Source organism: Eleginops maclovinus, chromosome 5, assembly GCF_036324505.1.
Source record: "Eleginops maclovinus isolate JMC-PN-2008 ecotype Puerto Natales chromosome 5, JC_Emac_rtc_rv5, whole genome shotgun sequence".
NCBI lineage: Eukaryota > Metazoa > Chordata > Actinopteri > Perciformes > Eleginopidae > Eleginops > Eleginops maclovinus.
This window is the reverse complement of record NC_086353.1, coordinates 19,886,245-19,904,845: the sequence shown is the minus strand read 5'-3', so window position 1 is coordinate 19,904,845 and position 18,601 is coordinate 19,886,245. Positions and strand designations below refer to the sequence as shown.

Below are 18,601 nucleotides of genomic sequence, written 5' to 3'. Positions count from 1 at the left end.
TACTCAATTCTCCATGACATAGTATCGTATAGCAATAAGAACAAACAGCCCAGAGAATCATCTGATGCTCTGAAAAACTATTAATTAATTTAAGAATTAAGTTTCATTGTATCATTTAAACCTGATGTCATTATAATTGCTTCCAAATAGAAGCTGATTAGAAGTGATGTCAGCTGGTAGCTTTACTCATGCACAGAGAAATAAGAACACAGCAGTTATAAGAAAGTGTGGCATACAACAACAAAATATGAGACTGTTTGGAAACAACTGGCATTTTTCTAGTTGATACATAGATTTTGAAGAAATAGGAGGCCAACAGAAAACTAATATTGATATATCAGGTAGACAGTAATATATATTATTAAGGGAATTATTGACAAATATCCAGGGAAACAAAAATAAATAGAAAGGATGGCAAGGTACGGAGGACAAAACCTGCCAAAATCAGAGAAGAAAAATAAACTCATAATTGAAATGCAGGTTAAAAGGTATATAATGTACATTCATCCAGAGAGATATAGTGTTTACTTCTACTTTAGTATAAGCTACCAATCATTTCCAAAATGATTGCAGTGGCTGTCTTTTGCAATCATTTGCAAAAGACCGCACATATTAACCTTACCATAACACAAATTAAGCTAACCAGTTAAACAACCCACAAGTTACATTCCAACCTTAGTTAAACAAGCCCCACCCCAAAGCATACAAGGCTTTAAAAGGGCATTAGCAAACTTGATATCAGAGTAAGCAAGGAGATGTCCTCAGGCTGAGGTGCAGAGACAGACGTAGGGGATTGAATAAGAATGACATTTCTTTTTCTGTAACAGGATATTTTGTTGACCACCACAACAGCATTCATTCCTCAAGCAGTTCGCAGTGGGTCTACAAGGTGTCTTGCAGGACTTCAAACTGTGATAACAATAACGACAAGGATAACTGTGTCACGCTGACCCTTATCGTTTTATTCACGTCTTCACCTGTCTTGGCTGCTCAGGCATAAGTAGCATTGTTTGGCATCATGTTCAAATGCCAGGGAGGACGAGTCAAGTTGCATTACTGTTTGACAGTGTTCTCTGGACTCTTGGAGAGTTTGTTCTTCACAGGGATTACCTTTGGCTGGGCTTCTTTGGTGTTTGTGTTGAAAAGTGACGGATACTTTGCTGGATACTGCACAAACGCCACCAGAGAGGAGGACCAAGACGTGTCTATAGGTATATGAATATATATATGTATTGTATACATGTGTCCTACTCCACTACATGTCAACACTTAATGGCATTGGTTTATGTTTCCAGACTTAAAAAGGGCACAATTGCAACCAAATAGTCAGTTCACACACTGTGAGTACTTTTATTGGATAGAGTATTGCACTATGCCGTGTGTAAGCCAGGTTATCGTGACCCAGGACAATTACAGTTCTATAAAGAGCCACAAAGTCCATGTGGGAAGGAGTTGGTGACGGGGTCAAAATAAAAAGGCATTTCACCAAGGAGCACAATGAGTAATGCAGTATATGGTTATTTGTTACATAACTCACAAGTCCTTCATATATTGTTTGTTAACCCAAATACAATATTGTTAAAATAACCAATTTTTTAACAATATTGTTTTGGTTTTGTTTTCTAAGCCTAACTAAGTTCATTTGAACGGCAATGCAATCTTTTCCTACACCTATAACCTGAACTTAGTAGTTTTGTTGTCTTAACTACACTTAGTACTGTATTTCCAACCTACTGTATTATAGAACATACTTATTTTTAATCCAAATAAGATCTTTTACTAAACCTAACCCAGTAGTTTTGTTGACTACCCAGATTCTGAACTGCAGGGCTAGGGCAGGTGCACTGTTGGCTTGTGTTGCTGAACATTTGCAAGAATATAATAATTTTTTGCAAGATATCCTACAAGCTGTGAGAGTACATTGAACCTGATTAACCAAACATACTCTATCAAACACAAACGTTGAACTCTTTCCATTGTGGCCTCTTATTCTTGTATCTTTCTTTCTTTCTTCCAGATTGCAGAGGTCAGGATGAGCACCTTTCTTGGGTCATGTCTGTTGCTACCATTGCCAACACAATAACACGCTTCCCCATTGGATATGTTTTCGACCGTTGTGGAACCACAGTGGCAAGGCTAATAGCTGTGTGAGCATGCCATGAAACAAACTCTGTTTCATTAATTTTTTTGTTGATGTTTGGTTTGTAAAACATTCAGGACTTTAGGAGCTATTGAAAGAAAGAAGAGCAGCAAGCATGTACCTCCTTAGTGAGGTCACTTCTACGATGTTAAGGCTGCAAATTGAGGTTTAGATGGTCCGAAACTCACAAAATGCTAGGCTTGTTGTGACAGGGTTGCTACAGGGGCAGTGCACGCATTAATTGGCATGGTAGGCTAAGTGTTTATGCACATTTGCATTTCTAAGCTGTTGGAGCTTGCAGCCAAGCTAGCTAAAATCAGCTTTCCACAAATAGAAAAATACACAACATTGTTATCAACCCTGAAGCCCCAACCACTACCATTGCTCTCACTTGTATCCACACAGCCCCCCACCCCCCACCCCCACCCACACACTGAAAGGTCAGAGTATCTATTTCACCGGAATGTCCCTATGTTGCTTAGCTCAATATCCTCCTAACATTACACAATATTAAGTCTATTTAAAGACCTCAGCAATGATTCCCCCCTGGGTAAAATGTTCAACTTTCCTATGTTGACATTAACCATCTGGCAATACAGGCTACTGAAGTTATTCCTTAAAAGGCCCTTTTATGCTTTGGTTGTTTCCCCTTTCTGTACTGTGTTATAATGTTTTTTGTCCATGTTAATGCAAAGGCTAAAATCCCGAAGTTCTCGCATTGCAAGCAATAGGCTAAGTGACGGGATGTTTCACATAATATATATACGAAACACACGACATATCTCACTGTTTCCGTAAGGGGTTTCCATGAAATTATATACATTGATTAAGCTAACACTGTCATCCAAAGCGACGTACATATTGTGTATTAGCAGCAAATGGGCCAAACCATTTTCAATTATGTCATCATCAGTTAGTGTCAGAGAGCGGTCCGTGCCAGGGGCAGAGCTTGCTTCGACTGATCATGGAATGACAATTATTCTGTTAGGAATACATAATTATTGAGGAGTGAGTAAGAAAAAATCTGGTGTCTCAGCACATGTCTAGGTCCATTCTGCTGTCTTAACTTCCAATAAAGGTGGTGGTGCTGAAGTCCGTAGGAATTGTATTTGGTTTTTTTTAAAGAGCTAGTTTGGAATCACCATCTCTCCTTATTTGTCTTCTTCTCCAAGAAGAACACCATACTTTAGGTCAGACAATGACTATAAATAGATACAATGCCACTTCAAAACAGACAAACTATTCACTTAACTTGTTGCATTTGAGCTTTGAATTTACACCAAGAGGATTAAAGCAGGCAATTTTAATGCCAAAAATGTGTCCCAAAATAATTTAATTTGATAATCATAGACATTTTCTTACTGCAGATGTTTTTACACCACTGGCACTCTGCTCATCGCACTGTCAAGGGCAGGTAGGTTGTTTTTGTACATTGTAGTTTATGAGCAGTTACTGTACACTGTATAACTCTCTGCTCTGTCACTCATTCAGAGACGTCGGTGTTGCTTTACCCTGCGACTGCATGTCTCGTAATTGCTGGAACAACCCTTTACATGACCAATGTCCAGGTTTGTTCAACCTGCCGTAAAATCTTGTTATTGTAATGGTATGGTAAGAAGGATGCTGTGTATGAGGAGACAAAGAACCAAGTACCTGATGTCATAAAATGTAATGTATCTGTTAGGTGGCAAACCTGTTTGACACCTATCGCTCCACCATTATGAACGTCTACAATGGGGCCTATGACTCCTCTGCTGCCGTCTTTCTCATCATAAAGGTAATGGATACCCAATTCAGTAACACATTTTATTAAGCTCTTCAATCCAGAAACCAAATGTAAAGTGTATGTCTGCTCTTTTTGTCTCTCTATCTACAGATGCTACATGAAAAAGGAGTATCTCTTCATTGTTGTTTTGTCTTCCTCACTTCAGGTAGCATATTCCAACTTCTACGTACCTTCTTATTAATGCCCAAAGGACATATCCCCTACCCGCTGCCAGACACATATACTTACGGGTAGTTCAAACAACACCATCCCGATGAATTTAGTTGCGATAGTTGAATTGTTTTTTACCCACTTGCTTTGCTCTGATAGGGTAAGCTGCCCCGGCCAAAGAAGAGAAAGAAGAGAGGAGGAGGAGAATGACAAGGAATTAGATGTGAAGAGGAATAAAGATGATAAGACAGCAGAGGATGAGACATCTGCTTTGCATCTGCACAAAAAGCTACTGTATGAGCCCAAGCAAGAGGAAGGTAAATCGTCAACAATGCTTTTTCCCACCTTTTTTTACAGTTATCCGCCCATTAAATGGCGGTTATCAGTATTCATCTGGAGAATACATTTTTGTCCCTCCTCCCCCACTAATTGTCTCAGTTGGCTGTTATCATCGATCGGTAAATGGAGTTAGGGTTAACAGTATTTATGACAAGCAAAAGAGGAAGTTAGGTTTGTGTCCCATAGGGAAACAAATAGTCAAAACATTGACTTATATAAATATATATACTGTATATATATATATATATATATATTTATATATATCAGGGTTGATAACAATGTTGTGTATTTTTCTATTTGTGGAAAGCTGATTTTAGCTAGCTTGGCTGCAAGCTCCAACAGCTTAGAAATGCAAATGTGCATAAACACTTACCATGCCAATTAATGCGTGCACTGCCCCTGTAGCAACCCTGTCACAACAAGCCTAGCATTTTGTGAGTTTCGGACCATCTAAACCTCAATTTGCAGCCTTAACATCGTAGAAGTGACCTCACTAAGGAGGTACATGCTTGCTGCTCTTCTTTCTTTCAATAGCTCCTAAAGTCCTGAATGTTTTACAAACCAAACATATATATATATATTATATATATATATATATATATATATATATCCGTAAGATAACTAACATAAATTATTTAAATTGTATAAGAACCATACTTATTTCAACCCAAACCATGTATTTTTTTCTTACCATAACCAATAACCTTTCAATGAATTTATAATGTGTTTAAAATTACCTGCAACCATTTTAAGATGTCTAGGCAGTGTAGTTTGACCATTTTGCCCCTTCTGAAGCATTTAAAGGATTGTGACATCAATTGGGCCAAATAATCCAAAGTAATTCTGGGAATAGGTCAACTCTAGCTCAAGCAGATTAGGATATAAGGCAGGTACAGTAAATAATGAAATACACAATGTTTCCTTACAAAGTAACTCTTGGGACCTTGAACGATAATGACATATTTGTGTAAGATTAACCAAAGTTAAAGTTTTCCTCTAGAAGTATTACATTTTTGTATTTCGCTCTTCCTTTTCCTTTCATCCAGCTAGTTTCGGTAGCTGTGTGAAGTCATGGCTCTTCCTGTGGCACCTGCTGTGGGTGGTCACCAGTCTCCTCTGTCAGTTCCTCTACCTATCTCTTGTCAATCCCATGCTCACACGGCTGGCCAATAATGACCAAACCTTGGGTGAGGAAGTATACAATTATTCAATTTCAATAACGACCATTTTTCTGTGAGTCACTTGTCAGCAGTCAGCGTCAGCGATGAGCCTAAAGGCTACAAGTTATTTAAATGATCTGGAGTTGGTAAAGACAAATCTTACCAGAGCTCTAACTTGATTTTCTTTTTTGTTTGAAGGTAGAGGATCTAGGCTATATAACACTCCACTAGCATAACACATCTGAATCTCCCACTGATTCAGATACACTGTTGCTAGGGAGGAGCTGATGTAAAATTTAAATACTGGTGTACTCAGGAGTCTTGGTTGTTGAAGCTTGTCTAGCCAAGGATTTAAAATTAAACCAGATTATGCTTTTAAACAACAAAAAGGAATAATATAGACATGTTTTGTAGCTGCTGCTGTATCAAACATAACATGATAAGCATTTTTGCCATTTTAATTCTTTACCAAAAGAGTTTCCTCCTCAAAGCTAAGCATTGTCATTCCTTCCACCCCTTCAGTGAGTCACTACACCAATGCCTTTGCTATTACCCAGCTATGCGCAGTGCTGCTTTCCCCCATGAACGGCTTCATCATGGACCGACACAAGCACAAGCCTCACAAGCCTTTAACTCAAGGTAAGTTACATTTTTCTTCAAAACAGCTTTTATTTGACTAAATGTTGGAACTATATGTCACTGATTGGTATGTTTGACAGGTTCAGAATTAATTAAGAAAGAAGTCCAATTTAAAATGTTGAGCAGTTTATTTTACGTGTAGATGGATATGTGTGGTTTACACTCATTACTTTTTAATACAGACTTCTGACTTTTTTCTGGTTTTACATTTGCCTGCATCTACCTTGTCTTGCTATTGGTTGTTCCTTCACAGACTTCCTATATCCGTTAACCATCATCGTCTTCTATCTGTTTTTCAGGAGAGACAAAGCGAGAAGCAGACCTGAGTTCACTCCCTCTCGCCCTCTCCCTGAACTCCATGCAGTGTTTCCTCTTCTGTGTGTGTTTCACCTGTCCTGTCCTTCCCCTGCAGTACCTCACCTTCATCCTGCAGGTTGTCAACAGCGCTTTCTTTTTCGCAGGACACCAAGCCTTTATCAGCACAGCGTACGTTCACACATCATCCTCAATCCACTACACTTTAGAGCAAAATCCAGATTCAGTAGAAAAAGTCCTTTTTAGTTGACGTTGATCCCTATCTTCTGCTATTGTCTCCTCTCTCACATAGCTTTCCAATGCAACATTTTGGGAAGCTGTCAGGGTTGGTGATGACATTATCATCTCTGGTGCTGCTTCTCCAGTTTCCAATCCAATATGTCATCCAGCACCAGCTGCACGGCGATCCGCTTTATGTAAGTGTTCAAAGGGTTTGTGACACTGTGATTTGCTTTACCGATTGTCCCAGTAAAGAAAAAATAAATTGGATTTAAGTCTGAAAGACCACAGTAAATGTTAACTACCCAGCCCAATTTAAATGATTCAAATGATTTCTTATAAATATATAAAATAAAGTGTCAAAATTATGTTAAGAATAAACAGTATTCTCTACTCTGCAACTGCAGTGTCAGGGCTTTGGCATGAAACTGGACCCAAAAGCAGTAAAAGAGGGAGGCAGGTATAGAAAATGTAATATATGTGATTTTTTTAAAAACCCGGAGAACCAGAAAAAGCAAAACAAAACTACAAAAATAAAGAGTAGACAGAATGAGTACAGATCAATGGGCACAAGGAACAAGAGCAGGAACACAGGCTGGACCTCGGGGAAACAGGACAGGAACATAGACAACACAATGGTGGACCGGCCTATGCAGTATACACACAAGACTAATCATAGACGAGACACAGTTGGAGGGGGCAGGCAAACACAAAGGCAGCAAGTCACAATCATATCACACAGAAAGAAAGGAAGTAAAACCAGACAAGAAAAAAAAAAGAGGGAACATTTAACACATAAAATAAGATCATGACAATTTAGTTAAGAGTGGTGCAGGAATGAGTCCTAAAACCCAGAATTTAGTTAGCATTTTACCACAGATTGCTAAGATGCCTGAATTAAGGTCTGTGGTCAACACAAGCTGAAGAGATTTTCACGTTTTGTTAAATTAGAATACATCAATAAATACTACACTGGTCTGAAGCTTCTGTGTGTCTTAAAAAACATGGTTGCTAACAAATGCGTAAATGAGCCAACACGCCCAACATTAGCCACCTTAGCTTAGCGGCAGTGACGTGAAATCATGGGTTGGTGCTTTGGTTCGTTTATAGCCTCGCGTTAGCTTTTTACTTCAGGCAATTACATTTACGCCTCTAAAATCATTTGAGATTATCCTGCTAAACAAAACTTGTAAGTATCATAAACCTGTTTGCCACAGAGATGATTTGCCGCAATATTCCAGTGTTGCTAACTTCAGCTCAAAAATTCATCATTACAAAGAAGATGAAAAAACCCCAGAATCAGCATAATGGACTTTTTCCAGAATTCAAAACTAAAGAGTCTGATTTATAGAATGTACATGTTTTTAGCAACTGTTACATAAGATGTTGTGTTTTACCTAAATTGTAAACCTGAGCAATCAGGTAATCGAGTATGACTTTTTTACACCCTTCTTCGTTTTCTTTTTTTCCTATCATTCTCTCAGGTAAATGTGGGTCTCACAGTGTTGTCTCTGCTCACCTTTATTCACCCAGTCCACGTCAGCCTCTATTGCAAAAAGCTGGCCAAACAGAGAAAGACCGAAGACGCAAATGGTGTAGGGTCTGCCAAATGTTGACATTATCAGGTGCATCCAATTTGAAATTAGAATTTGCAGAAACAAACAACATTCCTGTCCCAAACAACCAGATATTTAAAATATATGTTTAAAGTTGTTTCCTAAATGCATACATTAAAATGGTATCAACATTGAACTGTATTTGGTTGTTTTTATTGTTCATTAACTTAGCTATAAGAATATAAATATGATTATTTAGAAAGGGAATTGTATGTACTTGAGCCACTAGAAACCCTCTTTTTCATATCTGGGAGGCTCTATGTGATAGATGTATTTTTGATAAATGTAATATAAAGGAAACATCCAGAAATATATAACTAAATGTATGTTTTAGTTAGGCTATAAAGGAACTACATTGGAGTCGGCATGCCTTTGCATCACCACCACTTAGCTAAATGTGGCTGATGCTCTCGCTGGTGACGTATAGTCCTTTAGTCACTTGTCAGCAACTGCTGTTTTTATGACACGTAGACTTTTCGGACATTCACCAGTGGAGTAATTACTGAAGTATTTTATGTTGTAGAATAAAACGTGAAAATCTCTCAAGCTTGTGAATTTACAAAATCAGGCGTCTAAACAAAAACCTGTTGACTAGTAGAGGAGGGAACATGCTAACTAATTTTCAGGTTTTAGGAATCCTTCTAGCACCACTCCGTAACTACAAAGAGGTTTTTTTTGTAATATGTTATAGTTAGGCTGTATAGGACCTACATCAACACCACCACTAAGCTAAAGGCACATATTGTTTAGGGCACTGACCTTTAGTCACTTGTTAGCAACTGTTATTACATGGAAGCTTCAGGCATTCACCAGTGGGGTATTTATTAAAGATTAAGATTGTGTTAACCACAGACCTTATGTGAGGCATCTAACCAAAAACAAGTTCATAAAACTGTTGACTCACAAAGCATTTCTGTGTTTTGGGACTCATTCCTTTTCTTCTGTTTATATATGAACAGATTTTTTTTTAATACAGGTTGTTTATTGGCAACTCTGCCGTAAAGTTTGAATTTGAATCAGTCACTATGTGCTGACCTGTGACATACTCAACTTGGAGTTGTTCTGTAACCAACCTCAGCGAAGGAAAAAATAAAAGAGGACCACCTTATCGATAAGAGATGATTTGTGTCTATGACAAAAAATATTTGCTCATTAAGATGTCCAGGGGCGGATCTACGGGGGAGCAAGGGAGGTCAATCATTTTTATTTTGTAAGCTAAGCAGTTAAAGAAATACGTAGGTGTACCGTCAAATTGAGAAAATACAATTTGAGTAAATAGTGTGAACACAAAGGGGTTAATGTTTTTTCTTTTCTGATTTTTTAAAGTCAATTTCATTTCTACATTGCCCTACAGGGTAATGGATTACAATGATTTTAACCAATGCTTTACATCTTGACTCTTGCAGGCCAGAGCTGGAGTAATTCAACAAAACATGTTAAGGGGATATGTAGCATGATCTCTGGTGTTCTGTACCAGGTGGTCTGTACGTAGAATTTTCAACAACTCGTTTCCTCTTTCCCCTCCTAGCCAGACAATTTAAAGGACAAGTCAACATAATGTATTTAAAGACCAATCTGGTTTTTAGGTGCCTCTTCTTCTTTAAATCAAATCTACAGATTTATTGTTTTTTGCATTTATTACAGTCATTATTTCCCTCTTATATTCACAGTGTTTTCAGCATAAAACAGCAACTCTTTATAATATATATTTTTTCAAATCCTATCAAATGTCACAGTTTGTTACTTCTTTAATGTATTGTATTATCTCCAGGATTTCCGGGAGGTGTTGAATTAAAATGTTGTCATCGTGTTGGCTAATGTAAGAAATAATAATCAATATTAAGAGTAACCACAACAGCGTCTTATTTTGAAATACAATCTTATTTTGAAATTGTTTATTATTGTAACCGGATGTATACAGCACTGATGACACTTGATGCCGGACTGAATCTGGATAAAGAGTGAATAGGGGAATTACTTGTGGTGTTATACATTAAACACACAATGTATAATTCCCCTTATTGACGCTGTAATACCCTAAGGAGGGAGATGACCCTATGCCACGTATTCACTAAACTGACCGGAAGTACTGTTACGACTTGAGGCGACCAATAGGAAGAGGCGACCTCTGGACAAAGAGCAATGCAACTAAGGACAGTGAACACCTCGTGAACCCTATTCATGTTTTGGGCCTGTTCAAGTGTGTTCTGAGCTACTGAGCCACAGCTGTGAAACTTTTGTAAAACCTACTGCTGCATCCTTTTATTAAATATTCCTTTTAAAACTTACAAGAGGAGCTTCACTTCGTTTCTTTTAAATCGACTCCTGGGCTTCGAATAAAAGAACATTTCCTACACTAAATAGTATCAAATCCGTAAGATTATCCTATAATTCACAACAACAATAACACCTCAATAGCATTATGCGGATATATTTAAACCTAAAACTAATATGTTTCCCGCCCTGGGAACATATGGGTCTTAGGTTTGCGATTACAACTTTATCTCTAAGTGACAGACAGACAGATACTGCGGAGCAGAAGCGCATGAGGACTGTAATGTGTGGATCACGTGGAACTAACAAGGTAAACGTCACTTGAAATGTAAATAATAGCAGGTGCGGGCGAAATGATGCATGCTTTGTCCCGAGACGGAGGTATTCAACGTCTCTACATAGAAAAAAACACCGACTCTATAGTAATCTATTATGTTTCATGGCCTACGCATTGCATATTGACGATATCAGATGTCCAGTCACGTTATGTCAAATTATCGTTAATAAATCCATTCGGTTACGTTTATAAAGGTCTATTATAAAGTGTGTTTATGTCAAAGTGGTGCCGTGTGTGTCAGTACACATAGATTAAGTGAACTAATCTGGATTAAAATCAGCACAGCCTGCCGATAACGGCCGCACTGTCCTCATGTGGCAATAGAAAATAAAACACAGTGAAAGTAGATGTAGATATCTAGGTGTGTTTTAATTAAATTACAAAATGCAAAAGTGAACAATCTTGGAAAAATAAATCAGAAACTTGCCAATTTTTAAATATTAAATTAACAACACCCACTTGCTGTAAAATTGTGATGCCATAGGAGTTACACTTATTTAATCTACCACACAGAAGCATTTGTTATGTCTGGAACCATATTTTACTGTGTGGGCTGTAACAGAGAGATGAAAAATACCTCTTGATTTTTCTGTAGAACTTTAATCTACAGAGACCTTCACTGCCCTGTTCTTTCTGAGGGAAACTCCAAAAGTCAGTTTGAAGAGGAATAAGAGGGTCTGCATGCCTAAGAGAAACAGAGAGACAACTTTCTTTCAGGACCAAACCTAAACTGGAAATACATCTTTTGGTGACCTGGAGATAGGCCTTGAAAGCATGCAGGGGTTCGAGGTTGGTAACAGGATGCGCTACAGGCTGACTCTGGCCTCGGGGATGCTGGAGTGTCTGTGTTTTGCCGGTGTAGTGTTTGGATTTGCCTCTCTGGTGTTTGTGCTGAAGGAAGATGGCTACTTCAGTCATCTTTGTGTTAACATCCCAGGTACCAATGGTACCAAGACCACTACAGGTGAGCAACTCTAGTTCAGGTTTCATCACGGACTGTATAAAAGAAGTGGGAATAGCCTCCAGGTCTGAAAAGTAAAGCCAATGCCAAGTGTGTCAAAAGTGAAATTATTCATGATGACCTGCAGGGGGCGACCCCGGTTGCAAAACAATTCTTAATGCAGTAAACATTCTTCGGATCAGTTTTTGGTCTCAATCACTAGATTCAAATCTTCTCTAATAATGCATGTTGTTCAATATGTAAGTTATGGGCACACTAAGAGTAAAATATACAATACATTTTGTTCTGAACCCTGAGAATTCTAGTTCTAGTATTTTTTCTGACCTCATGTTCTCAATAATGTATCTTATCCCAAGCTTTCTCAACCTTACAGACTGCACTAGGCAGGATGAGCAGTTCTCTCTGGTCTTCACCGTCGCCTCATTCCTCAACAACTTCCTGACTCTAGTCAATGGCTACCTCTTTGATCGATTTGGCACCATGGTAACCAGGCTGCTGGCAATGTGAGTTCCTCTTAATTTCCTATTTATGACCATAAAAAAAATACAATATCTGAAGGTTCCATTTAAAAAAACAATTTCTGCAAATATATATCCGGGCAAAGACCTCCTTTTCTGTACCCTGGTCATTGTTCTGCAACTGTTCTGAGAACGAAGCTATGGGACAAGGTCTGCGGCTTATCTCTTGATCCCAAACCCTATTTGCCTTTCATGTGCCATTTTACACACAAAGTAAAATGGTTGCAGAAAACCTAATAGTAAATAAGTCATGTATTTACCGCTACCTGTGCATATAAATGCATATCTTAAAAAATATATTAGTGGAAAGTTTAATCAGGTAAAAGAGTCCACCCATGAAAAACACTTAGATATAATGTAGTATATAAATAATTAAAAAATGATTTAATTAATTAATTTCAACCAGATCTCAAACTCATGAGATGCATCCTAGTTATGTGATATGATGCTGGTAAGAATTCAAGCCAAACACAAAACATCTACATTTAACAAATGTGAGTTCATAGTGCTGTTAACATTTTTACAGCTATTTTTTGTATTTTTCATTTTCATATTCCAAGATCTTTATACACGACTGGGACAGTTCTTGTTGCCTTCTCCAGTGCAGGCAAGTGCGCGCGCACACACACACACACACACACACACACACACACACACACACACACACACACACACACACACACACACACACACACACACACACACACACACACACACACACACACACACACACACACACAAAATGGTACAAAAAAAAGACTGAATTTTATTGGTATTTATTTTGCCCTACAGGGTGAGAATAATTACTTTAAAACTTGTTTGATATTTTCTTTTATCTAATGAAGTAATTTTAGCAAATGATTTTCCATACCGTTCACTAAATTACCCACAATCTTAGATCCACTGGAATCCACTTAGAAATGAGATACGACTGAGAAAAAATAAAGTTTTATTGTTAGTTTTTGGTGTAAAAGGTCTGGAGCTACAATGAGAACCCCCACCCCATACCCCTGTACTGTTTTATAGCTAGTTAACTGTAGTTTCAGTAGCATGAATCTGGGCAAAAAATGTGAAAATACAGTTAAAGTTAGGAAAAGATAGAATGTGGAATTACACACTGCCAGTTGTGAAGACAAACCTTTACGAACCGAAAAATGTCTTAACTGTTCAGTCATATTTGTTTCCTGCTTCATATAGCATATTCAGAGCTGCTTTATCCTGCCCTTTCGTGTATTGCTGTGGGGGGAATTTTACTCCTTCTAACCAACATGCAGGTGACTTCTGAGATAACTTAATGTAGAAATATACTCAAAATTAATTATATTTCGTAGACCTTTAAACACTCCAGTAACCATTACTACACATTTTCTATTGCTGAATTGTGTCTTTGTGTTGGTAAGGTGGGGAACTTGTTCTCTGCTCATCGCTCCACCATCATCACCCTGTACAATGGAGCCTTTGACTCTTCTTCTGCTGTTTTTCTGATCATCAAGGTACAAGGGGAGCCCCTATATTGTTATATCCTGACAACTTCTGTAATCATTATTTCCGTATAAGTGTTATTAAATAAAATTAAAATACAGCCCTGAATGAGGGGGTTATGAAAAGAAAAAAATCCCTGGAGTTTTTATATTAAGATAGTATATTAAAAGAAAAAACATGAACTTCTCTGTGATTAAAGGGATAAATTGGCTTTCGTTTGGCAAAATATTCTCTGCTTTCCAGGTTCTGCATGGACAGGGAATCTCTCTGCGCTCCTCCCTCCTTGTTTTGTCCTCCTGCAGCGTCATACACCTGCTGAGGACCTTCCTGCTGATGCCCAAAAACCACATCCCCTACCCTCTGCCGCAACACTTCACCTACGGGTACGAACATCAGCTTGTCTTTGAAGTAGCTACTATTTCATGGATAGGACATGGAATAAACAATCGTTTTCTCTATATAGATTGAATTGCAGGAAGGCCAACACTTACAATCTACAGCAGTTTGATAGGACGAAAGACGGTGGCGTGACAGCTTCACAGGAGTCTCCAGCAGAACCTGAGGACGAAGCAGAGGACCAAGACTCAGATAATGGTACTCAGCCTTCTTTTTGCCACATAGTCAGGAGTGCCTGTAGATGCTCAATAAAGCTTCACACAGAGAACTACATTTTAAAAATAAAACTTTAAAAAATGTCTTTTACAAAAAAAAGTGCATTTAATGAAATTGACAACTAAGTTAAAATAGACAACATACATGTATGACCAATAACCCTACCAACGTTTTTATCATCAATAGATCTCTGTATTAGTTTATAATCTTTTAGTCCACATTATCTCTTTTAAAATTGAAGCCACAATTTTCTTGAACTCAGGTATTCAATTTATGTGTTTCTGCAAATTTAACAAAGAAAAAGCAGCAGATTGTCTCATTTGAGAATCTTCTATAATACCAGGGAATATTTGACCTTTTTTGCTCAAAAATGTCTGAAACACTTGAGTCAGGTATCAAAATAGCTGCCGATACATTTTCTGTAGATTTAGTTATTGATTATTGAACTAACCATTGTAGCTCTGAGGGACATTTTCTGTATTTTCAAGAGTTAATGAGACGATTCATGATTTAAAATTCAGAGGTGAACTATTCCTTTAATCAGGGCCGTATCAAAACTCTATTTTATTTAAACATAAAACACACGGTGCAAATTAGTCACTGTATTCAACATAAAATAACATTTCATTAATCTCAATGAAAGTTCTTGTGGCAGAGATTGCTTTAAAAAAAAGTGAAAAATAAATAAAAGTAATGAGTTAAGTGTATAATCATTTTTACTAACAGCAGTGCCTAATAAAGTTGCAAAAGAGTAAGATACATTTTGTGAAATTAGTTAAATAGAAAAAGTTATATTGGACATGATATTGATATTGCACTGTCAGTGTCCTTTCAGCAGAAGGTAATACAGTTTAAACTTAAAAGCAATATTCACTATTTTGTCGATTCCTTTTTCCAATGTTTTGTGTTTAGTGGCGAGTTTCAGGAGCTGTGTTTTGTCCTGGTTCTTCCTGTGGCACTTGTTGTGGTTGTCCATAATGCAGCTGAGGCACTACCTCTTCATCGGCACGCTCAACCCCATGCTCAACCGGCTGGCCGGGAATGACCCTGACCTGGGTAACTCATTTGAAAAAAATAACTTGATTTAAGGATTTATCTTTTTCCTCTTATTTCACCTTTCTGTCATTATCAACAAAATCCAACTTTTTTTGGTTGGGTTTCTTTGCTTCTTTCTCCCTGATTGCTCAGTGAGTCATTACACCAATGCGTTTGCCATTACCCAGCTGTTTGGAGTGCTGTGTGCTCCCTGGAACGGACTCCTCATGGACAGACACAAGGTAAAGCCTCTGGCTCCCGGTAAAACTCTCTGCTCGTGTGTGTGTGTGTGTGTGTGTGTGTGTAACAGAGGAACTTCATTCATTTCTTCTTGTAGGAGAAACGGCGCTGGAGGCCGACCTGCGCTCCTCCTCTCTGTCTCTGTTCCTGACCTCCGTGCAATGTGTGCTCTTCTGTCTGTGCGCCTCCTTTCCTCTCCTCCCCCTGCAGTACATCACCTTTGTTCTGCAAGTCATCAATCGATCCTTCCTCTACGGCGGAAATGCAGCGTTTGTTAGCATAGCGTGAGTAACAATTATCCCAGAGGTGGGAATACTCAGATCTTTTTCATAAGTTAAAGTAGTACTCAGGTCTTGTACTTGAGTAAAGGTAGAAGTACCACAGTGTTACAACTGAAAGTCCTGCATTGAAAATGTTACTCAGGTATAAGTACAAAAGTATTAGCATCAAAATATACTTAAATTACCAAAAGTAGAAGTACTCATGATGCACATTGGTCCATTTTAGAATAATATATATGCTATGTTTTTATTGTAATTATTGATCATTAAAGTGTTCTCAAAGCTGGTAAAAGGTGCAGCTAGTTTGAATTACTTTGTATACTGCAAGGTAGCTTGTGAAATGTATGCAAGTACGGTACTTGAGTAAATGTACTTAGTTACTTCTTACCTCTAGGAAGTATCCTTAACGTGCGTTGGCCACAAAGTTTATTTTCTGCAATATACAGCATTCCAATGGGATAATCCAATTGCTTTTTGTCAAGGGACAATGCTAACTTTGGGGTCAGCCTACAAAAATACATCACAAAGGCACTACTGTTAAGTGAAATCCTGATCAGCTTCACGTCAGTTTTAGCTACCGCCTACAGTCCATCCCACCGAAGAGCTGCACATTTTTTGGTTTGTGCTAAAATGGCATGTTTCTTTCTGTTAGTTTTCCAGTGTGTCACTTCGGGAAGCTGTACGGCCTGCTGATGGCCCTGTCTGCTATCATCTCCCTGCTGCAGTACCCCTGTTTCAACCTAGTCAAAGGAGCTCTGCGTGAAGACCCCTTCTTGGCAAGTGCTCAAAGAAGTAACTTTGCAGAAGAAGCGTCGATGGGATATCATATCTTTGTCAGGGTCCACATCGTCAGCAGTGACATTCTGTATCAAGTGTAGTTAAATATTGTGACTGACCTTAGACTAATGGATGTTCTGTTACAGGTGGACGCTGCCCTCATTCTCCTCAGTCTGCTGGTGTTCATACATCCCCTCTACGTATTCATCCACTGCAGGGAAGTAGCACGCCAAAGGAAGGACAACACTCAGAGGGACAATAACGGCTCTAAAATGTCCGAAGCCGAGTTCTAGAAATAGTGTTTGTCTGTCTGTCCAAGTTTTATACGTTTCCATAAACAAGAAAGAAGAATTCTTTCATTCCCCTTTACATTTTTACTAGAGATTACACATTTTTGTATAATTTTTTTCTTATGGTATCACACTGAAATTTCAAATGTTCTTTATAATGCAAAACATGTTGATAGTTTAATAAAACACGTTAGTTATTGATTTACTGTTTGTAAACATTGATTGACATTTTGAGTGCTCTACATTCTTAAGCTTTAAATATTACTTCATTTGTCCACTTATTTGTATTACCACAGTACACAATAGACAGTAAAAAAAAAAAAGTACTTTCTGTATAGTATACAAGTATAATTCATGATTCATATGGTAATATCTTTTATTATGGTAATATTTTCCTTCTTAAAACTTCTTTCATGATCACTTAGAAGAACAGGATATGCTCTTAATCGTCCCAAACAGGGGACATTTTCATTCTGCATTTGACCCATCCTAGTGTTAGGAGCAGTGGGCTGCCATTATGTACAGCGCACGGGGAGCAGTGTAGGGAGCGGGGCCTTGCTCAGGCACACCTCGGTAGCACTTGGTCTTTTGGGGACTTGAACTGGTGACCTTCTGGTTCCCAAGCCAAGTCCATTTCCACCTCACGGTTTGGTTTGACTCACTTTTGGTACCAGCTCCTTTTTTCAATCTCGTTTTTTTCCCTGCAGGTGGTAGCACATCTTCGGGACGGACAGTGATACCACAGTTCCCATGTCAGTCCGTGACGTCATTTTGGCCCAAAACTTTACTTAAAAAACATACTTTTTCTCATCGACTTGAATTGGGAAAGTAACGTCTGTAAATCAGCATTCACATTTTGTTGAGCTCAACAAACTACCAAGTACAAAAACATTTACACCCTTATTTAAGTCATTAGGGTCTAAAGGTTGGAAAAGGCGGTAAAAGCTGAACCCAGACATTTTCCCTCTCCATTAATATGGCTGAGCCGAGGGCTGGAGATCGGAGGCAAAAATTGTGCATGCTCCATGGCAAACTACGGCCCGAGGGCCAACTGTGGCCCGTTGTCCATTTTTAAATGGCCCTCAGCTAATTCTAATGGAATTTTGCCCACACATGATACTTGTGCTAGTCTTATATTGTACTTCTTAAATATATGTAACAATATATTACACAGTTTTCATGTGTTAAGAAGCCTAGTTTTTCAAATAAATTCAGGAGCTGCCAAAACTTTTTCTAACAAAATAAATGAAACCCTGTGGAGAGTTAGGGGCCCAGACCTCTGTTTATTTTTCTGTATACGGCTCTCAGTGGAAAAAGTCTGGATACCCCTGCCCTATGGCCAAGAGGTTCAGGATGATCCGGTTGTATTTTGTACTCAGGCCTCAGTCAATTTCGGCATTACACGTACGTGCCACCGAGCAACTCTCAAA

The 18,601-nt window shown here is 38.3% G+C and overlaps 2 protein-coding genes across 4 annotated transcripts; both read left to right on the top strand.

Annotated features, from left to right (window-relative positions):
* Window positions 1-757: 757 nt before the first annotated feature.
* LOC134864503 (equilibrative nucleobase transporter 1-like) lies at window positions 758-10,605 on the top strand. 2 transcript variants are annotated; one of them, XM_063883538.1, is made up of 12 exons: window positions 758-1,211; window positions 2,018-2,147; window positions 3,508-3,554; window positions 3,632-3,708; window positions 3,825-3,917; window positions 4,017-4,156; window positions 4,236-4,393; window positions 5,462-5,602; window positions 6,098-6,214; window positions 6,514-6,700; window positions 6,822-6,945; window positions 10,286-10,605. In XM_063883538.1, exons 1-12 carry the CDS (start codon window positions 1,019-1,021, stop codon window positions 10,289-10,291), a joined length of 1,413 nt encoding a protein of 470 aa, XP_063739608.1. In that variant the 5' UTR covers window positions 758-1,018; the 3' UTR covers window positions 10,292-10,605. The 2 variants fall into 2 exon arrangements, with proteins under 2 accessions (XP_063739608.1, XP_063739607.1); XM_063883537.1 differs by lacking the exon at window positions 10,286-10,605 and adding an exon at window positions 8,233-8,500.
* A 179-nt stretch (window positions 10,606-10,784) lies between these two features.
* LOC134864504 (equilibrative nucleobase transporter 1-like) lies at window positions 10,785-17,373 on the top strand. Of its 2 annotated transcripts, none has more exons than XM_063883540.1 (12): window positions 10,785-10,948; window positions 12,310-12,439; window positions 13,015-13,061; window positions 13,652-13,728; window positions 13,855-13,947; window positions 14,180-14,319; window positions 14,400-14,530; window positions 15,461-15,604; window positions 15,737-15,844; window positions 15,921-16,107; window positions 16,757-16,880; window positions 17,028-17,373. In XM_063883540.1, exons 2-12 carry the CDS (start codon window positions 12,417-12,419, stop codon window positions 17,172-17,174), a joined length of 1,221 nt encoding a protein of 406 aa, XP_063739610.1. In that variant the 5' UTR covers window positions 10,785-10,948; window positions 12,310-12,416; the 3' UTR covers window positions 17,175-17,373. The 2 variants fall into 2 exon arrangements, with proteins under 2 accessions (XP_063739610.1, XP_063739609.1); XM_063883539.1 differs by lacking the exon at window positions 10,785-10,948 and adding an exon at window positions 10,960-11,939.
* Window positions 17,374-18,601: the final 1,228 nt, after the last annotated feature.